Source organism: Fringilla coelebs, assembly GCF_963513975.1.
Source record: "Fringilla coelebs genome assembly, chromosome: 2".
In the NCBI taxonomy this organism is placed as follows: Eukaryota; Metazoa; Chordata; class Aves; order Passeriformes; family Fringillidae; genus Fringilla; species Fringilla coelebs.
The window spans coordinates 41232754-41255369 of record NC_140029.1 but is presented as its reverse complement, the minus strand read 5'-3'; the positions used below and the strand labels follow the sequence as shown (position 1 = coordinate 41255369).

At 37.3% G+C, this 22616-nt stretch overlaps 2 protein-coding genes across 2 annotated transcripts in view; one reads left to right on the top strand and one right to left on the bottom strand.

Moving 5' to 3' along the window:
- Positions 1-5656, top strand: part of DNAJC3 (DnaJ heat shock protein family (Hsp40) member C3) — a 30521-nt gene extending 24865 nt beyond the window's left edge. Inside the window, exons 10-12 of the mRNA XM_084201259.1 lie at positions 458-590; positions 1400-1548; positions 2007-5656. Coding sequence (XP_084057385.1) covers positions 458-590; positions 1400-1548; positions 2007-2164 — 440 coding nt within the window. The 3' untranslated portion in view covers positions 2165-5656. The remainder of the gene's footprint in view (positions 1-457; positions 591-1399; positions 1549-2006) is intronic.
- A 2516-nt stretch (positions 5657-8172) lies between these two features.
- UGGT2 (UDP-glucose glycoprotein glucosyltransferase 2) overlaps positions 8173-22616 on the bottom strand; it is a 76400-nt gene continuing 61956 nt past the window's right edge. Inside the window, exons 30-39 of the mRNA XM_084225008.1 lie at positions 21702-21786; positions 20197-20282; positions 17290-17388; positions 16061-16145; positions 15456-15638; positions 14076-14236; positions 13670-13784; positions 11014-11130; positions 9899-10043; positions 8173-8973 (exon numbers count right to left, since the gene is read on the bottom strand). Coding sequence (XP_084081134.1) covers positions 8951-8973; positions 9899-10043; positions 11014-11130; positions 13670-13784; positions 14076-14236; positions 15456-15638; positions 16061-16145; positions 17290-17388; positions 20197-20282; positions 21702-21786 — 1099 coding nt within the window. The 3' untranslated portion in view covers positions 8173-8950. The remainder of the gene's footprint in view (positions 8974-9898; positions 10044-11013; positions 11131-13669; positions 13785-14075; positions 14237-15455; positions 15639-16060; positions 16146-17289; positions 17389-20196; positions 20283-21701; positions 21787-22616) is intronic.

The window sequence follows — 22616 nt, the reverse complement described above, 5'->3', positions numbered from 1 at the left end:
GGGGAGAAGAATGAATATTCATGTAAAGACTCTGGTTGATTCATCCTTCAGTTGAACAACAATGTGGGACTAGTGTGCAGTGGGCTTTTCAAGTACTGAATCTTTTTTCTTGATTCTGTTTCTTCATCCCAGTCCAAGATATGCATTATGTTCATCCTTGTGGCTGTAGTAAGGTCCAGAGTATGTTGTGACCTACATTGGTACCCTCCCTTCTTTTTCATTTCCCACAAGTGTGATGAACCTAAAGAAGGAAAATTATCTAATTCATGTGTGAATTTCCTCTATTCCATGGTTTTCTAATTTAGAAAAAAAACCCCAAAACATGTAAAGTTGAAACTAAAGTTTTGCTGTTTCTGTATGGTGCTAACAAAGCTTCAGTTTTGTTGAATGGCTGAGTTCTTTAACTGGAAGTTTGTAGAGTAGTGAAACCTTTTTTCATTGACTTTTTTTATAAAAGCTATTAAAGACTATGAGACTGCTCAAGCCAATAGTGAAAATGACCAGCAGATTCGGGAAGGGCTGGAACGTGCCCAGAGAATGCTGAAGCAATCACAGAAGAGGGATTATTATAAAATCCTGGGAGTAAAAAGGTGAGATACTAATTCCAGAGATGATGATGTGAAAGGTGATTTTTTTTTTAATGACTGGACAAGTTATTAAAAATATAAGTAGTATTAAAAATATAAGTAGTACTTCTAGGACTGATCACTTGAATTTGTTCTGCTAAGGGTTAATTTTTGTTCTGTATCTTGCTATCTTCACTCTTCTGCTGTACTAATTTTTAACATTCAGCTTGTAAAGTGACATTTGTTTACAATTCCTTTAGAAAGAATGGAAAAACAACAGCAAGAAGAGAGGAAATACATTCTTTAGGAAGAAATTGTTAGTATAGATGACCATGAGTCATATGGACAAGTTGGGGAAGAAACGAAGACTGGCAAGAATTACTAAAAGTAACAAAAACTGTGGCAGATAGTGTGATAGATTGGAAGAGTCTGGAAGGACTGACTGAGCAGCTTCCCTTGCTAATGAGGAGCAGGCAAAGTTCTGAACTAGTATTGGTCATCCTTTCAATTGGGAACTAATTTGATCTGGTTTTTGTTATTCATCTGATGGTAAATGCCTCAGACTGAGAACTGTATTCTGCAGAATTACTGGCAGTAGCGTCTTTCCAAGAGAATTATATGGGTGGTGAAGGAGAGAATGAGGAATCTTTTCTTAAGGTTGCAACTTGCTTCCTTTTTGTGTAAAGAGTCTTCAATGCCACTTGCAGAAGGTTAGCATCACCTCATAACTTTCCTGATGCCTTTAATTAGTGTCTCAGTGTTTAAAATAAACTTCATTAGTGTGGCATATGAGCAATCAGAAAATGAAGTTATCTGTAATTTTATCCATCTAGAAATGCTCGAAAGCAGGAAATCATAAAAGCTTACAGAAAGCTGGCATCCCAGTGGCACCCTGATAACTTCCAGAGTGAGGAAGAAAAAAAGAAAGCAGAGAAGAAATTCATCGATATCGCTGCTGCTAAAGAAGTCCTCACTGACCCAGGTAATGATGCAGTGGCTTCTTATTTTAGTTACTTATTTTACATCAAGATCAAAACAAACATGTAAGTCATAACAAGCATTTCAGCTTCCCTTTTTCCCTTTCTGCCCTTACCCATCTTGAGAAAGCAGTACACTAGTACTTGTGTCTAGTCTGTTGCATGAAGTCAGATGTAATCTGCATCAAGTCAGATGTAATCTGTACTTACTGTGTTTCAGTGACTTTTAACAAAAGTCAAATAGAAATTATATTTTGAAGGTCTCTTCTAGGGGATAATATCTTGGAGATTTCTAGGATTGACCAACTCTGGATATACTTATGTCAAGGATATGTGTGTTTCCTTCTGCTTCAAGTGCAGAAGATTATAGCAACTGCATTTAGATTATAACAGCAACTGAAGTACCCTGGGGAAACCCTGTTATTACTGTGCCATGATTCAACCTTGGTTTTGTTTCCCTCAGAAATGAGGCGGAAGTTTGACGCGGGAGAGGACCCACTGGATGCAGAAAGTCAGCAGGGCGGCAACAACCCTTTCCACAGGAGCTGGAACACGTGGCAAGGATTCAACCCCTTTGGTTCTGGAGGAGGACCATTTACATTCAAATTTCACTTCAGTTAGAGCCAAGACTGTTTCTGGGTGGCTGCTGCTGTTTTTTACTTAATTCATTGAAAAATAAAAAGTCTCTCAGTTCAAGACCTAAAATCTTAATTTCTATAATGTTGTCCTTAACCCAGAGTCTTACTGCACTAGAAGAAAGCTCCTTTTTTTCTTTCGTCGGGTTTGGTTTGTGATGAGCTTGACAAGCTCACACTGATGGGGGTTGTGCTGCCTATGTATTTGCTGTGGATATGCAGGACACGTTTATTCCTACGGATGGAAAAAACAGTAAGATGCTACTTAGGACAACACTTAAATTTAGAATTCAAGTATATGCTTAAAGATAAAAATGCATGTAAATATTTTTGTGGATTGGGGCCTAATGAACATGGCAAGGGTAGTTACAGTAGTCTCTACGTTAACAAACTGTTGGTTGTGCTCAGCAGAATGATCCATCTCCCAGTATTTTTAAAAGGAAACCCAAGTGACCACCTGCTGGATTGGTGATGGCAGTGCCAGAGGTGGGGAAGAGGCTGCGCACTGAACCAGTCCCAACAATCGCTCTGGACAGAGTGCTTGGGAGTAACTGTATCTGAAATACCTGCTCACTTTATTGTTCACTAACCTGAAATTAATTGGGGTGATTTCTTTGGTGGAATTATCAGCAGTGACGTGGGGATGGGGGGAAAGACTTGTTTTTCAGAACACTTCTTTTCTGAATGTGATTTTGGGTGTTTGTTTAGGTATGATTTTTGAGTAGTTTGCACTTCAACAAAATACGTGCTTCAGATTTGAGCAGAAAATTTGATGTGATATTTCCCTGACTCTGCAGCAATTTGTTGGTTCTGTACATAAAGTCACAACTGAGATAGGTTGTGATGTGAGTGTACTGCAGGAATGTGATATTAACTCCAGCCTTACCATGCAATACGACTTCAATTCTGCTGGATGACGCAACAGGGAGTTAGTACTACATGAAATTGTAGTAATTTTGTGTTTCATGTAACAGCATCGGTACTGCAGAGACAGCTGTGTGCAAAAAGAGGGACTCACTTCCCACTTAGCCAAAAGTCTGTTTCTAATTTTTTTCTATATGCACATACTTTAAATGGGTTTGGTGTAGTCGTGTGAATGCGCTGTGTGGTGTTACCAGGGCTGCAGCTGTAGGAGTGAGGAGTCTTCTTGCTCTGTAACTGCATCTGTCGTAATTACTGACATAATTACTGAGTTTCATCAGCAGCCATTTTCTTGGAATGCAAGAATTACAGTTCATCAGTGTTCTCTTGATTGGATTTTAACTGGAAAACAATAATCAGTTGATAGGAGTCTTCTCTTGCTTCAACTCCTGGCATTTGAAAACCTAAGCAGCATCAGTAAAACAAATGAAATTAGCAAATAAGGCCTTCAGTCTGAAAGGGAGGGGTTTCTTACTGTAGATGAAGTTCTGCTGTTGAAGCAGAACCCTTGGCTCCTGCCTCAAGTACTTCACCAACATAATTGCAAGGCCATGCAGCTTTGTAAAATGTTTTTCAACAGCAATTTAAAGGTCAGTGTTCACAAATTTATCTTCAAACTGAGGTGGTTGTGTGGTGCTTTCTAATGGTTTATGGTACAAAACCATCACAGCAGCCTCTTAAACTCCAGTATTGGATGTTCACTAAGTTGAAAGACTTTCTACAAGTTCAACTTGTGCTTGTGACCTGTCGGAAATATTTTTGCTTGAACTGCTGGAGAGGCTCAGGGCTGTTGAGAGCGCTCAAGGCTGGCACGGCTCGCAGGGGCTGGGGCTCAGACACAGGAACTGACTGCACAGTGAGGAGCCTGCTGCCCCGTGGGCTTGGCCTCTGTGCACCTGCAGTACCTGAGGTGGGGCAGGTTGCTTTGGGGGGCAGCTGTCCGTGTCATCCTGTGGCTCCTGTCAGCCCTCTGCCCTGAGGGGTGAGGTCCACCCAGCTGTGCTAGCCCTGGGGTTGGTTGTGTGTGAGCCATTGGAACACTTTTGTATTGCCTTGTTCACTACAGCAGGGGCTGCTTTTAAATGAGTATTGAATGAGCACCGTGAGTGATGTGCCTGATTTCGTACATGCAGGAGCGGCTGGGCTGTGGGAAGTCACAGTAAAGACTACAGACAGCTGTGCTTGTGTGCCAGGGGACTGCTGGAAATAAGTTCTCTTCCAAAGGACTGCCCTTGAGTATCTTAAAAGCTTGAGCTGAGAGAATTGTTTCCTGAGGTTTAATTTTTTTTTTTTTTGTTTAGAGAAGGAATAAGATGTTCCTTCATGAGTAAATTCTTCCTACAAGGCACTGATGTTGGAGCAGTGCGGGTTTGTTTCTCAGAGGCAGCGGGACAGAGAGGAACAAAAGGACCATGTGCATTTTGAAAATGAATGAAGGGGAACGGGAAAATTACATTTTGAGAACAAAAAAGCTTGAATGTAGTCAGTAGAAGAAGGAAGATGATTGATGCATGATTGCTGTTCATAGATTCCTTTTGTTGGAAGACAGGTTCTTGGAAACAATAGCAAAACACGACAGTGAGAACAAGGCTTTCTAGTATTGAGCAGCTGCTGTGCACAAGAAGTGTTACCACCCCAGTGCTGTTTTGAAGGGCGTTGAGGTATTCTGGGAAAAGAGACAAAGTTGTGTTCAAAAGAAACCATTTGTGTTGGAAGGCTCTCCAGCTCCGGTGCTGCATTTCCTGACGTGACTCTGGCAAATGAAGTGCTGGTCCCATGCTGAGTGTTAATGATGCAGGCGACACACAAGGAAGCTGAACTCACCTTCTTATTTATTTATGGGTGTCTGTAGTGCAATAATGTTCAGTAACTGAACATTAAAGTAAATGTCTCAGTAGTTTGTCAACCCTGAGATGTGCATGAAACATTGTTCCCATCATTGGCCTCTATGTAGATGCAAACTTTCTCTGTGAAGTTCTTTCAGTTTTAATAAACTTGTTTCCAACTTGTTTTAAAATGAAGGTGGGGGGAGCACTGATATAATAATTGCTCAGTATTAAAAGAGATTCAAAGTGAATTACAAACTGAAGAGCTCAAACTTGTGACACATGCAGAAAATGTGTTAGTTTAAACTTTAAAGAAAAAACAACAACAAACCTTAACGCTTGTTATCATTTCAGTTTTCAGACTGGTGTTTGGAACAAGAATTATTCTTCTGTTTAGGGCTGCGATTTATAGGAGCTTTGCTGGAAACTAGCCAGGATAGCATAGCAGGTTAGTTATATTTAAAAGTGCCTTATTGTAAGGTATTGTTTGCTCTGTAATACACACTTTCATCCATAAAGCCGTAACAAAATTAATGGGAGCATAATTTTTTTTTTCCCTCAGCAAATTACTAAGTAGCAGTTTCATGTTTTAAGAAGGGTAAGTAAAGTTAGCCTGAGATTTATCAAATGTTTCAAATTATAAAATGTCTTTATATGGAATCATAAATCTACAAAGCAAGAACTGTTTTTTCTAGAACTGTGGGAATTATTTTATGGTATTTTTCACAATAAAGATATTTATGATGACAAGAAAGCACTGCTGTGTATTTGTCTTTCCTTCTTTCCTCATGTTTCTCTTCAGGTTTGAAGCTGGAGCTGTACAGAAATGCACAGGGCACTTCTGCAGGCAGGGGACAAGAGGAGGAAGCAGCCACATTCTGTGTGGAAGAGAACCTTGTATACAAGTCAACTACAGCAACTGTAGAAGCCCAGTTGAGTGCTGCTTTCACAGTGAGACCATCCAGCCCCTGGAATATCCCTGGGAAATGCTAGATCCCCAACATTTTGTTGGACAATAAGATTTGCCTGATTGGGTTCTGAGTCATCTTGCCTGGACTGTGCTTTTGCCAAAGAAGGCTGGACCGGGTGATCCTTGAGGTCCTTTCCAACCTGGTATCCTGTGCTTCCATGAAGTGTCAGACTGAAGGCTTGATTCAGGGAATGGGTTAAAAGGAACCTTACTGAGAAATATTTTTAATACTAGAGCTCTGGCTCATCAACAAGACTACACTAATGCCTGATTTGTTCACTTTCTGTTAATCTTACCAGCTGATCTCAAGATCAAGACATAGAAAAGACACTGTCATAGGAATATAAATTATAAAACCCCTTCATTTGAATCGTTCAAATATACTTTTGCTTATTTACTGAGTTGCACCATGTTTTGGCAACACTCTAAAGCAGTATGTGTTTTCATCCCTTTCACAGGGCAGAGCACAGAGACTGGAAATAAAAAATAAGCTCTCTCTGCACCTCTACATCTCACCTCACAGCAGATGCCTTGATTTGAACGTTGCTGTTGCTTCCCTGCAAAAACACTTTCTATAGAGGAGAGGCAGTTGAGGACTTGCTGCCATATTTTTTCTTTGGTTCTGTTAACCAAGTAGGGAATGGTAAGTGTAATACAAAAAGGGAGAGCAGAAAATAATCCATCTTTGTTTCTCCAGTGGAACCTTTTAATATTTTGTACAGCATACACAATCCATGGATTTAGTATTAAAATATAATGGCATGCTAATGACTCAAAGTGCTGCCTTAAATCTTTAAAAATAGTGAATATGTTTGTGGGACCTTTCTTATTTTATAAACCATTGTATATCTCAAAAAAAAAAAAAAGCTTTCTTTGAAAGTAGTATTATGCAGGAGAAAAAAAATCACTAGAACATTTTGTACAAATATAGAAAACACTAGAAAATTACATGAAACCTTTTATATCTTCAAAATTATCTCCAGCAAATTACATTTATAAAATTATATTCTAATCATTTAAGCAATCTCAAGGAAATAGTATTTAAAGAACTATTTCTTTTTTTTAAGCCAGTAGAGGTAATCCACTTTTAAAAAGAACAGGATGCTACAGAGAAAATGAACATGAAATCAGTGCATGAATTATCCCCTTTTTATACTGCAGAACATGCTCACACAGATAATCATAATTAAAGAGAAGTAAGTTCTCTTAAAAAACCTTTTACTTCTGTCCTAAAGCAAGTTTTCCAATATATGCTTCAAGTTTGGAATACCAAGGCAGATCCATATGAAATGCTGCTGCAGAGTCAGGCAGCAGGATGGAAGTATAAATCTGAACAATATTTTGAAAATAAAATAAAATAAAATAATGCAGCAAACAGTTAAATAAGGTTTGAGGGTTTTTGTCCTCTGCTATGGCAAATCAGTTACTTCCTTGTTATGCATGGAATTTTTAGTAATGGTGCACAGGCATATGCTAAGTCAATTACAAGTCCATCTCTGTGGTACAAAAATACCAACTTAAAGTTGATGCTCAAATATGTTAGACTTGCTGCATGATATCCTGAAGTAATTAAGAGAACGAGCATAACAAAACAGCTCCTGTACTGAAATGAGTCAGACATAAAGGGAACTGACATTAGGCTTTACTATTTACTTTTTTGTTATTGGGTTACACAGGAAATACTCCACTAGGTACTTCATACAAAGGAAATCCCTCAACAGACATTTAAAAACGTGTATGTGACATGTTAGAACTGTTCAAAATACATAAAGGTAAAACCACAGAAAATACAAAGAGCTGTAAAAAAATCTGCATGTCTCACATTCCTTAGTAATATGGCTTTAAAAATATCAGCAATGTGATTTTAAATACTCACTCGTACAGTAAAAAATGGTAAGTAACCAACAGCTAGGACAATGACAGTGGATACAAAAACTGCTTCATTTCTCTAATTGTTTATTCAGCTATTTGCTGCTGTGGAAATAATGTGCAATTCTTGCTGATTCACCCACTTAGTGCTAATTACATGGTCTTGTGTAATTACAAGCATTGAAACTGGAAGAATTCTTATAAGAATGTGTGGTGTGGTCTCATCCAATCCCATTTTGAAACCAGCACAGCCTGAACAACAGGGTCTGTATTTAAGGCACTAGATTTCATGTTGAGACACTAATTCCCCCTTTTCAAATAAGTGTATTGCAAGAACTTTTCCCTGTAATTTTTATGGGATCAAAATGTCAGTATCCCATTAAAGCAACAGTTTTGTGAGTACAGGTTTAGAAAATTACAGGAGACACCAGTGATAGTCAAAAAATACTGATGTATTTTATTATTTCTTTTCAGTTATAAACAGGATGATGATAATCAAAAGTGAGTAGAAGCAGCTTTCAGGTACGGACCTTCTGATGCAATGTATGCTGGTCGGAAAATCACCTCAACCAAAACCATAATGGAATTTTATCACACACTATTTAAGTGGCCAAAAGGAGTCTAAGAATCAAAAATTAGCTTTAAATGAAGAGTGTCATTCCTTGCTTTAGCTTCCACGTGGAGTTAGTTATCTTTGTGTGGTCTAAATTAGGCATCTTATTTTTTATGAAATTGTTTATTGCGACCACAGCATTTCTTGAGGGACAAAACTATGGGCATATAACCAAAATTTCTGATATTTGAATACTGTAGCCTAATGCATGGAATATGCACAAAACAGTTTCAAGTTCATATTAATGTGTCCTCCCCTGGACTGACAATGCTGAACACATCTTCCTTCATATTCCAAAGTCCTCTGGGCAAACTGTACTTTGAAGAAGGAAAAGAAAAGCAAAGCCACTGGGAAAGCTGCTTCATAGCGCTTAAAAACCCCAAACCCCCAAGTACTTGTGGATTTCTCATTTTTGTATTGCATTTAAAATGTTTTAAATAACACTTAAAGTTATAAAATATTTGACTTCACATTAAAGAATGCTGCAAATAGTGCCAATGTAACAGCTGTAAATTCTGTTCAGTCCTTCCCAGAAGACTCTGGAGCTGTCACCATTGCTGGTCACAGGCTGTGCTAAAGTTCATCGTGCTTGAGCCCTGGAGCCAAAGGGGAAAAAAATACACAAAAGAGTTACATAGAGACAGTGTCTGTGTTTGTAAGATGTGGAGAAGGCCTTTTACTTTCCATTTCCTGCTCATCAGTCAGTTCAGGAACATGAACTTCATTTTTGGAGCCTTGTTACAAGCTGACCAGAAGCTTTCACAAAGAATAAAACCCACTAAGAATTCTTTAAAAGGAAAAGTGAATTTGTTCCTCCACTCAAGACTTATATTTATCTGTGCATTTTTTCTTCGACCTTGAGAGCTCAGATCATCTTTTCATTTTGTTTCACATTAGTCCAAGAAGTCAAGTCTAACTGGGAGTCCTGTATATGTGTTTGTGGTTTTTTCTTTTGCTTTTGGGTTTTGTTTGTCTAGGGCTTTCATGTTATTTAATTAATTCAGTTTAAAAAAAATTTAGTTAAAAAAAAAAACAAACAAACAAAACAACAACAAAAACTCCCAAACAAACAAAAAATCAAACCTCACCCCCAAACTAACTAAAACAGAATCTAGTCTAGTGCAAAAAGGCTTGGATAGATAAGCCTAGAGAGAGAGAGATGCAGAGGCAAATTAATACCCTAACTGCTTAATAGACATAAGCTTTAGATTATCATGTGAAGTCTAAGCTAATGTGCTTTTCTTAATATTTGTAGCTAAAATAATGTGACTGTTGGTTGTGTTTGAGGTGCAGGAACCACTGAGCTTTCTCTTAGATTTGGCATGAAACAAGAGGGTTTGTCCTGTCAGTGTAACTCCTGTGTAAAGAAGCATCACACAACTATCAAACCCCACACCATTTCTCTAAGAACAAGGGAAATTACACAAATACAAGATTTGTGCCTACAGACCCCAATCTTAATTTCAACTAGACTGATATTTCATTTTTAAAAGCTAACAGCTGAATATGCACATAAATTACCTTTTTGAAAGAATGATGTTAGATTTTTCTTCTCTCTTTCAATTTGCTGTATTAAGGTTCGGATCTCAGAGTCATAATCAACCCATTCAGGAACTATCCGGGCGGCAGCCTTTAGTTTTGGTTCTTTGGTTTGGGGGTTGTTGCACTGAAAGTTTAAAACATATTAAATGTAAACAAAGCAAATGTGAAAATAACACCTTTTCAGAGAATTCAGCTCAAATGAATTGTAAATACTTTTCTTTTTGCTGACTGTAAGTATAGCACAAACATGGCTGGCACAAGACTACTAAAATTTAGACAGAGTTGCCCAGGGAGATGCAAGATTGACATTGGCACATTGAAACTGAACCTGATGTGGATTTTGAACAGAGCACCTGTCTTTAGAGCACAAACAAACTCATTCTAACAATTGTAAAGACACAATGAAAACTATTTGCATACTGAAAAATCACACCAAGTTCCAACTGTCTGTTTTCCTTTCAAATTATGTCTAAAGCATCACAAATTGTGTATGTGTGCTGTCAAAAAATCTAAATGGGGGAAAAATGGGATAGGGATTATAATGACAGGAAAAAGATTTTTGTCTCTTTCTATTCCCAAAGAAAGAAACTTTCTTCTTCCTAAACATGGATAGTGTCCTGAGCATTATGCTTTGACGACTTTGCTTTATCTCCTGTTTATAGCAATGAAACAGATCAGGAAAACTGTGACAATGTTAAGGTTCTGGAGGAACCTTCTGTGTGGGGAGAACAAGAGCAGTCCATAGTGCCCAGACAGCTAACAGCACTTTGTCACAGTTCCAGTAACTTGGCTGACTAAGGAAAACTTATAAGGAAAATAAATGTATGGGCATGAAAAGCTTCAATTCCATCTGGGTAAGAGAAAACAACACTTAATTTTTTGGTGCAGTTTTCAGCTTTAATGTAAGCAGATTTGGTAGAGAGCAAGTGGGAGAGGTCTCAGAGGAGAAAATGTTTCAGGGGAAGGGATGGAATGTTGCAGTGCCTTCCAGCAAGGCTGCCTTCATGACATGACACACACTCAACCTGAAATGCCCCAGAAATCACAGCAAAATTTTTAATCTGTACAACTCATTTGAGTCAGGATCAACTCACCAGGTCTATTGTTTTAGCCTTTTTCTTGGATTTATCATCACACCAGGTTTCACACCAAAGCCATTCCTGAGGGAGAGACTTAATGGCTACTTGATGAATCATATTGTTGGGAAGATCCTGTACAAATTTTGTAAAATCATAAATTAGCATTGAATAGAAACCATCTTTCCATTCCTTAAACTTGAAAAAAAAACCCCTGACTCAAAAAACATATAATACAGGATTATGCCACTACTCTAAATTGAGATGACTTCTAGGAAAACGGATTCCAGAAACAAGCTTGACAAGGAAAAGCTTTAAACTGCAATTCTGGCTATGTTCCTTACTTCACTTCTGGGTTTTGGTTTTTTTTTTTTTTTTTGACCTTCATTACATAGTCAGGTAATCTCATCACGAAAACTCTGAGCCGAGATCTGCTGAATGCAGGGAACAGCATTTATAAATGAGGAACTCCTCAGGCAGGTTTCAGGCTCGCTGCATCTGCTCTGGCCAGAGCTGCAAAGAGCAGGACAGTAACTGGCACATCCACCTGTAAGCGCTCTCACGTGTGCAACCCTTACATTATATTCCAGAATAAATGTCAGCACTCAAGTGTTAGTCACATCTCATTTTGCCAATTCACACTGCTAAATGTGACAGAATAAAATAGCACATATTGCTGCATTATGGAAGATGTATAATTTAAGTGAAATACAGACATTGATACCAAAGAATTACATCAAATTATATGGAGAGCCAAAACATTCAACATTAATTGAAATGCTTTATTTTTTAAAAGACTTGTAATTTTTGGAATGTAGTTGATCACCATTTGGAATGGTTTATCACCACTTCAATTCCAAAAGAAGAGACTGGTTTTCTGTTGTGCTTCTCTGACTTTCTAAATGAAATCACAATTCCTGAATTACTGCAGTACTTTTAGAAGCTGTCAATTTAAAAATTGTTACATGCAGTAAAAAGTAGAAAGTCAGCTGTTAGTTTCAGGATTTAAAGTAAATGAAAAAAAAAAAGAATACAAAAACTGCTCTGAACAAAATTACTGTACTATAAGTCTAGTTTTTATGATGTGTAATTTTTTCTTCCTAGGAGTTCTATACTTATTCTCCTTTGCATTTAAAATCATCATTTCCTCTTCTATCTACTTCTGTGGATTAAGAACCTTAACTGCCACCCATGATGATGGCACTGCTGGGAGATTAACAGAGAGCTGAGATTGCTGCTCCTTTGAGAAGGTCAGTGAGCACTCCAGACAGGTATTTAGAACAAAAATAATAATAAAAGAGTTATAATGCATCCTTATTAGTAGATGAAAGCTCTCCAGGTCTCAAACACATTGCACTGTGGTTTGTATTTCTAGGAGTATTGCTGTATTTTGTGTAAGAAGAAGCAATGAAGGCAGCAAGTAGCTACTATCAATACGGTCAAACCCAATCATTATAAAAATACTACTTTGAAATGTTCATTTTCCAAAGTAATTCCAATTCCATTCTGCCAAGATTTAGCTACCTTAACATCTGGTCCTTAAGTGGCTTTTGATTTGATCCAACAGGCTAATAGGAGATATATGCTATCATGCATTAAAGCTGTAATTGGAAATATAAGAATCTTAAAATGAGAAGTTTTAATTTTTTGAGAACATTAGATAAAACCAATTTCCTAAAAACCAGCATTATCGTGAAAACCCTGTAACCTCTGAATCTTAAACGGTCTTTCTGAAATACACCTTGTACATGTGGGTAAGACATGTTTGGAGAACACACAGCTCTATCACATCAGGACTCTGCATGGGTGATCAGGGCCAGGAATTCATTCTGTTGTTCAGAAAGATGTGAACTCTGACTGTTGCTCTTATTTCAGCCTTTTGCTCTTAACATACAGCTAAAGTCTGCCCAGCTCCAGGTGTACAGTCTAGTCTGAGTTTGTAGTGTTGCTGTCTTCCCACTTTTCTTTGTCCAGTATCTCAAGAACTCCTATTTTCAATTTTTACTTTTATTTCTGGAGAAAAAAATGCAAGTGGCAATAATGTCTTTATGTAAGAGAGAAACCTGCTTGCAGAGCAGGGGTGTGGAAAAGCACTGAGCAATGTGGGCTTCGCTACCATGGGATCCTGTTGCTGCTAGAGACAGGTAAAAATCTTCTGTGCTTAAGTAATTCCACAAGGAAAATACCAAAAGCAGGGACAGTCTCACTTATGAAGCCTTCTGAAGTTCACCCAAAGTGAGACAAACTCCAGCCACTCCAAGGTGACCAAGTACAGCAACCACCAGAGTGCATTTGCAGTTAACTTACAGAAGAAATTTGAATTTACGTTAATGGAAAAAAAGAAGAAAAAGGAAAACAAGCTCTTGGTAAACACAAATATAATTACCATTATTAGAATAAAGGGTTATCATCAGAAAAACATAAATGCACACAGAACAACTAGAAATAAAGGTGAAAAGTTCTGTAATTGGGGTTATTCCTCATTTTTAAATTAAAAAAAAAATCAGCAGTTTCCTGAGCTGTGCTCATATGCATTTCTGAAAATAGGCTAAAACAGCAGTAAATGGCAAACAGTTTTGGAATTATGTAACATTTATGCTGAGATACAAGATATTCCATACATATTGAGAAAGATAAAGAAAATAAACCCAAAAATGCTCAAAGCCATATATACCTGATCTAGATTTGACAGACTGTTTGGATCCTGACTGAGAGCCTGGTACTGGCCCCGAAGCCTGTCTCCAGCTGCAATCTTCCTGAACTTCTTCAGGTCCACAACATACAAGGCACTAAAAGGAATTAAAAACCAAAGAAGAAAGATTTCAGGGGGTTCACCCTCTTTTTGACAATAGTAATAAAAGTATCGAGAAAATAAAACATGCTCCCATCCTGATGGGATATTTTTCTTTATTGAGTGGCTGAAAGTACCATTAAACAGTGAAATCAATACGTCATCAGAATTCCTGCCGCCTTCATCTCTTACTGAGAATGGCTCTTGAATGCCTCAGTGATCAACACCAACACCCAGATTTTAATCCAGTTCCCCAAGTGCAGAAGAAGTGTGTAAGGGCTTGTCCTACCTGATGTGGTATTTCCTTTTGCCCAGGTGTGAAGCCCAGTATCCCGATTTCCAGAAGCGGTACCCGTCCATCTCTCTGCGGCTGTCACAGAAAGGAGTGTATCCATAGGGAGCTCCATTCAGGTCTAGGTCTCTGAGCTCTTTCAGGTCACTCCTCACAATCTAAACAAGAAGAGAATTTATTACTGTTTCTATGAGGGTAGGGATTGCAGCAGGCTTCACAGTGTTTAATTTTAATTAAAAAAAGCTACAGATGCTACATCAGTGGGGTATAGATAAACTATTCCACTGGGAGATATCTACCAAATTATTTTTCAAAAAAAAATTTTAAGTTTATTATTGTTTATTGCATTATTAACAGTGGCCATCTGTGTAATACATTTATTGAGTAAATGATATAAAGCTGGCAATATTTTTTTAATTCACAGACCAGTGTTTCTGGTTGGCCAACATAAAATTCCTCAATTAAGAAACACAACTTTTGAAATCTACCAATTGTATCCCTTCTAAAGAATCCTCCTCATTTGTTACCCAACTTGGGCACTCCAAAATTATTTCATCATTTGAAAAATCCTTGTATTTAATGGTAAAGTACTTTCAAAAAGAGGTTTTAATAACATTTTACAAATGCACTTTATTTGCTAATCAATCCTTCTTCCATCAAACCCCACTTACCTAATTTATCAGTGGTAAAAAAGTTTTAGCTATTTGGGAGCACATAGAAGTCCTTACAGTAGTTAGGACAGACAACCAGTGTTCCCAGATGGTGTATCCAGGTGAAATTACAGAGAGTTGCAGTCTGCATTGCTACACCTAAGTTTAAGTTATTCTTGAGCTTTGGAAAAGGACCAAAAGATATCAGAATTTTTCTCAAGGTTTATAATAACCTGGTGATAAACCCTTCAATCTGAGACAGCACTTTTCCTTTCAGTACATTATACAATGTTCATTCCTGAATGAAGGACTGCATGCAAATTTAAAACAGAGACAGGATTAATCTTGAAGAATTTCAGCCATCTAGAAGTTGTTCAAAGGGTCCAAATCACCTCAGACACTGGCCATAGTGGAGAATTCCTCTCACAATCAGGCCAGAGATGGAATCACTCCAATATGCTTTCAGTGAAATGCACTTTTAAGATCACACACATCTCTCCAGGTGCCTTTCTCTCCACACAAACTATTTAGGACAACTCAGTGTCCACACGACTGAAGACAAGTGAAATTCTTGCATTTAGATTCTGCAGCACCACTGGTTCTGTTTGCACAACTGCAACATCTTTCGAGACCAAAATCTGAATAAAATGGCCACAGAGAATGAAACTGGATCAATTTAAGCCCAAATTAATTCCTTTTAAAGTAATATGCCATTATTTTTTCTTACCTGGTCAGCATCAACAAATATTATTTTATCCACAGCTAAAGGGAACAGAACATCCAAGAAAAGAATTTTGTAGCCCCAGATAATTCTTTGTTTTTCTGTCTGTTGATAAAGCCATCGGGGCCACTTATACTGGACCAACTCATACTTGAACCCATACTTTTTAGCCATGTGAGGAATTACATCCTGGAAGCATAAAAAGAAGAACAGAAAACCATCAGGTGCACATATATGAGACACACAAGGATTCCAAAGGAAAAGGAGTGAATGCTCCAAGGCAGCTACAGCTGTGTTGGCCTTACTGACTATGTAATTTATTATTTTAAAATGTTCCCTTAGTTTTAGCAATATCCTCAGCTACACCAATAGAAATAGCATGTCAGGCAAGCTCTTAGAGACTATCAAAAGAGAATAAATCATTATAATGTATCACTGGGCTTCACATCCCAGAAGAGAAGAACCTTATACCTAACACTGCTATTTAATAGATTTAGGGATTATTTTCCACTGTAAAAATTTAATTTAAATTATATAATTAGTCAATTGCGATTAAAAAAAAAACCCTTAAAATTTTAAAGAAAAAAAAAAGAGGAAGACTTTTCTCCTACCTTAAATGTTGGGGAGAGGTAGTTTTTCAGAAACCAAAATTTAACTGGTGTTTTTGTATGACGTAGGACAGAAAGCATCATAATTCTGTGGAAATATAAGTCTACAATAAACAAACAAATACACACGGGTCATTAAATTTCAACTGCATTTAGAAAGTACTAATTTCTTTAACACAATTTAAGTAGAAATTTTTACCTACTTCTAATTAAAAGCTTTAAAGAGCATATGTTCAAGGGCACTTTGAGATGGCCTTATTTGATCCAGACTGGCTAAGCAGTAGTAGAAGGAACAATTTCAAAAGTGGTTCTATTAACATGCTTTATTCTAGGAGAGGTGCTCGACAAAATCAGAATAATGGTTAGTACCTTAAATATTAACTTGGCTACTGAAATAACTTATTTTAGAATCTACTGGTTGAGTTTAATAGGTTGCTGAAAAGAAAAAAAGCAAAGTTCAAGTCAGATCCTCTTCTGAAAACCCTTAATAACTGTAAGAATCACTGTTTTGGGTTCAATTATTTTTCACCATTGTGGCCTTAGTTTGGTGTAACCAGAGAGATAAGGAGTGACTTACAACCTTACAAGAGGTCAAGTCTGCCTTAAAATCAAGACATCATGAACTCGAAAATAAGACAAAGTAGCAAGTAGGATGTTTAAGATTACTTTTCTTCCTTTAAAGTAAATGTGTCTTTCCCTTTATGAAGGTGGTTGCAGGCTAAAGGAAAGAAACACAATGCTCAAACTTCAGATGACTCAGCCATCAAATCACCAGTGCTCAAATCAGAAAAGTGACACAGATGGTTGTGAAGAGATCAGGCAACACTGTAAAAATTCCTTAAAAGCAGTCACTGCTCATTGAAAGGACCCTGAGATAAGTAAGGCCATATGTGCATGCAGTAAATCCACTTTGTATGAAACACAAATAGACACAACTCTAATGAAGTCACTTCTGTTGTGTCTGTATACAGAGAGGCTGAACTTCATCTTTTATGCTTGTACTTCACACATGAAAGACATTTTCTGTCTTCAAAGAATAATGGTATTTTTTAAGATCTATATGTTGAATCACTTTCTTCTTAAAGATTAATTCAGTTCTCACTGTATACAACTTTGAAAATTTATTATTTACATGTTGTTTAAAAAGTCAGTTTCTTTATGTCGCTTAGTTTTACTAAGAAAATGTAGAGTATTGCTATGAAATTATTGTTTCCCCTTTTATCTTTCCTTACCTTAAAAAACGTTCATATAAATGGCCTGATGCAACAGAAAAAATGTTAAGAATATCACTTTTCTTTTCCTTCTCATCAGTTGAAATTTCTTCTGAAAATCTAAGAATTATTATAAATAATTATATAATGTAAACATTCTGCAGAAAAAAAAAATCCTACTAAATTATCATTAAGCTCATAGAGGATCAAAAATAAGCAAATACACAAAAGAAATACACATCCTGCAGGAAACAAATACACTTACATTCTACTCCCACTGCACATGCCTAGGCTTAGGAGTTACAACCTTCTCCAGAATACTCATAACTTTCAGAGGTCTGTGGTGATGGGATTTCCCAGTGTTTTTTGTAACACTTGTTGAATTCTTCTTCAGATTACTCTGATTCCTCTCCCTAGAAGCTAACCTATGTTTTTGAAGTACGTTGTACAGAAGTTTCTGTTTCTGCTGCACAGCGTTCTTTGCTTGTTGTGAATAGCAAAGTCTATCAGGGTTGGTTTTTAATGACGTGCTTTCCAGCACACAGAGGCAGGGGATGGTGGCTGCTGTCTCCCTCAGGCACTGCTTCACAGATCTCAGAACTGCAGAGCCAGATTGGTTATAGTTATCAAATGGTTATCAAGCCATTTGATACTGCTGGAAATTTACCTCAATAGTCTTTTTTTGTGAGATGAGTCACTCACACACTTAGATTGCATGAGTCAGCCTATTACCTTTTGTTCTGGTTATATCCGTTTTAAAAGCATCCTTTAGAAAGTGTAAAAATAGGTATCTTTATAATCTTTAAGAGCAAATAAGACAAGTCTCAGATCTCCAATGTATTCAAAAGAATTCAGATCACTCCACTGATACTGAAAGCTCAGAAATAGCTGAGAGGCTGCAATGTGTTTAAGTGGTGTGAATAATCTTCTGAGAAACCCACGTTCTATTCACTCAGGCATGGTGAAGAGAGAGACATCAGTGGAGTGGCATTGCCTGCATGGTGTGGCATCTTCAAAGAAGACAGACAACCTCTCAACCAGCACTGAACTCTCCCAGGCTAAACAGACTGCAGTTCACAGGTCCAAGCAGTCTGTCTCCTTTCTTCCTGACTTTTTGTCCCATGTCTATTTAGTGATGGTGGGACTGAAAGAGTGTCAAGCTCTTTATAAAGCAGCCATCACATGTGAAAAAAGAAAATAGGGGTTTGATGCAAGATCTTGAAAATACTGATTCTGCAAAGCTTTACAGAAAGCAGAAATTTCCCAAAGCTGTTGGGCTGACCTTTAAGGTCACGTGGGAAAAGCAGTCAGTTGGAGAAGGGCAGCTCAAGTATGAAAGGGCTTGGGCAAAGTGGTGTGCACATCTCCCATGTGAGAGCACATGAGGGTTCCTGTAGTGAACAATGTGCTGGTGGATAGTCTTTTCATTATGGGATAACAAAAAGCAAGGGTATTTGACAGGATCCTAGATGGCAAAAGGCTGACAGCCTCAAATCATGCCCTTGAGCCACAACCTTCAATCACTGGGAAGAGCAAATAAACTTCATTGCATGAGGGGCTTCCTTGGCCCAGCCAAGCTCAGAGCATGATGAATGCCACTGTGATAAAAGGCAAGACCCAGAAGGTTGAGAGATCTCTGGCCCTGTAACCTTCTTAGAAGGAGATAAGACTTTGATCTCTGCACATACATCCTTTGACACAGCCAATTAGAAGTGGGAAGATTGAAGTCGATGAAGAATTCCTTCAAGTGACATAATTCTTCAAAGGAGGCACCTTTGTGCAGTAATGTGGGTCCAGGGTGGAAGAAATTTTAGACAGTTGTAGCATAGTAGTCTGGGAGGGTCTCTGAATCTAGTCAATATGGGTACAAATTGCAAAAGGGAAATTTAGGTTAGATAGTAGGAAGGAATTCTTTAGTGTGAGGGTGGTTAGACATTGGAACAGGCTGCCCTGGGTGGCTATGGCTGCCCCATCCCTGGCAGTGTTCAAGGCCAAGCTGGATGGTGCTCTGAACAAGCTGGTCTAGTGGGAAGTGTTCCTACCCATGGCAGGGGGTTTGAGACCAGATAATCTTCAAGGGTGCTCCCAACCCTTAACATTCTGTGATTCTATTACATTGTAACAGTAAAATCATCTGTGATATGGTGATAAACATAATGGTGATAAACATAAAATCAGCAACAGACACTCAATAAAATCTCAGGTCTGAAGGTACTTGCGGCACAAGAAGCCTCATCATGAGACATTTTAAAGCTGGAACAGAAGCCAGTCCTGGATCTACCAAGAGAGGTGTGTGTAAAAAACTTACTGGAGCTGAGTTATTAGTAGATAAAGTAGAACTACTATGCTTTTTCATTATTTTCTTTAGCAGTCTGTGACTGACAACCATTGCCCAAGCTACTGAAAACTGAAGCAAATATTTCCTGAGTCTTGTTCAAAACAGCAAATTAGAAATATTACAAAGTCATTAGCCCCAAATGTAATGCTTGAGATGCTTATTACAATTACTTAAAGAACTCAAACTTTAAAGTAAAAGGTAAAAAAACTTCTTGAGATTTCATAAATTATGTCCAGGAGCAGACAAGCAGCATTGGTCTGCTTTTTGATGTTCAGTTTGACATATATGAGTACCACACAACCGAGATTTTCACATTGAGACTGATTCCCTACCACAGCAAAATGAAAAAAAAAACAGCCAAAAGAGAAAATTAAGAGAAACTGGAAATACAAAGGAGGGATTAAGAAGGGAATAAAAAAAGATATTTATATGACACTATAGCTTGTCTTTCTCCCTTTTTATTTACATTATAAATCCTTTGGAGAGACTTTTTACACATTTGTATCAGTATCAAGTAAGAAAATTAACTTGCTATGAGTAATAACAAACATGTCCAGGAACAGTTGAATTAGAATCAAGTTATGCATTACCTTGCAACTGATTCCACCTTTCCTTTTTTTCCTGTTGTTCCATCTGTAAGAAGCTCTTCATTCACTTTATCAGGCTTTTTCTGTACCTAGTCAGTAAAAAAAAAGGTCTTTGTGCAACTTGGGAAGGTAGTTGATAGTAATTAGTACTTGTATTGTGATATCTCACTATAGTGTACTAATTGGCAAGAGCCACTAAGCATGCTGATTAATAAATCAGCCAGCACGTTTCAAGCCCTCTGTACATCTTTATCAAACAACAACTGCAAATGTGGTGAATTTTATCTCATTTTTCTCCCTCACAAGTTGATGATCCAGCCATAGCTGGCAGAAGTGTAGCACCTCACAATGGAACTTGAGAGGAAATTGACATTTTCATAAGCCCTTCACAGGGAGAAAGTGACAAATTTGTCACTGAAGCATAAGCTCTCGCATCCAGCTTAGGCAATTCTGCTGTCTTATCCAGATGCTTGTAATGGCTCAAGATTAATTTCATTTACCACCTCAGTTTCTTTGATTAAAAGAAATCTAATTGCTTTTGAAAACCAAATAGCTCCTTGCACCCTGAATGGATGAATCTAATGATATGAATTTCACATGTTTATATTGTCAAGCTAACACAGATTTCTGTTGACACTATCCTGAAGCCACATCCTACACACCAGTGAAGTTATTCTAGAGTTCAATTGAATGGCAGAGCTTACATATTCTAGTTATAGGCTTAAAACACATACCACCTTTCACATAAAATAATATTCCTATTTTGGCTCAAAATAGGAAAATCAGGCACCCTTTTACCCATTCTCTGTTGGTTAAAGACAGGCTCATCATGCTCCAGCATCTTACACATTTTCCCTGGCTTCTGGAGACTTTCAGTTACAGGACTGAGAAAGAGACTCATGTCTAGTGTTTTAAAATATTTACAAATATTTTAAAAATATTTAACATATATAGTTGAAAAAATAGTGTATTATGAGGATCTTTCTCCTCAGTAAGTGGTGCTTCATTAGCTGTTTTTGATACATCTAAAGAAAGTAATGTAATTTTCTTGGCACAAATTTGGTTACCTAGGGTAAAATTCAACACAACTGATTTTGACTTCCAGTCTGGGTTGTGGACTTCATGTAAAATCTCCCCCTACACACTGGAGAGTAATGGATGTCTCAAGAGGTCATTCTCTTGGTTTAAATTTATATATGAGCAGGGATGAGCAGTCCTTTGGACTCTCTCCTGCTATGCAGAAAGGAATTTAAGTCCCCAAAACTACACACTTGGGCACTTTGAGCTAGATGAGATAAATGTTATCTATGTTTAACAGCTATTTAACAAATCCCCCACACAATTAGTAGAACCTGATTGAATCAAATTAACTACATTAATTTGCACATCCTTCTCTTTAATTATACAAAATCTAAATTATATATTTCAGTATACATATTTCAATTAAATATAGCCTGAGACACATAAGCATAAGTCATATTTCATACCAGGAAACACTGCATACATACTTCAACTTTGATAATTTTGCTTCTGAAGTTGTTTAATACCACAATAACGTCTGTCAGGTCAGCTACAGAATCTGTTCCTTCATGGCTGTGAGGAAACAAAAAGCCCAGGCAAATGTACCATCTCATTAAAATACACATTGTTACTTGGGTTTAATCAGAGAATAAGGTTTAGAATTGCTGATGTTTAGAGGAAAAAATTACTTCACTTGCATCTAATTATATTTCAACTTCAAAAACTTTGAGTTTTATTCACCATTGGACATTGTCCACAGTCAACACCTTAATTTTTTAATTTGAATTTTCACAGGAAATTTATTAATCAATGAAAAACTACTTGTTTTACACCTCAACAGCCCCTCAATATATTTCCCCTTCAATCTCTTCTATCTTTTATCAGCATTATATGGGCTCCTCTAGCTAAAGCTACCCACACAAAAAATGGGTTTAAGAAAGTAATTTGCTACCCCTTAGGCTTCATATTTTTTCCCCTAAAAACCAGAAGAATTTAAATCTTGTTTCAATGTGCATCATACCACTTACCTGAACACTGCAGGATTTTATACACTCATCTGAATTTTCTATTTAATATATTATTTTGGTAAAATGTGCCTGTAATCACTAAGTCTCATGGAGATGGCCTATCCTTGCATAAAACAATGTTCAGAATTATCTGAACTTTTCTACTCTCTATTGTAGTTTTATTTTCATGCTTTTAAAATATCAAACATATGCACACCCAGCCAAAAATGGTCTTTGCATCACAGGGGTGTAGTACTCAGATATTAATTCCATTTTAAATAAAGCTTGTCACTAGAAAGTTCTAAAATAGTAAAATTTGATCCAAACACAAACTGCTGATAGCAGCAGCTGGCCTGATGTTCCAATTTTGCCCCCAGTGTTCACACAACCAATATT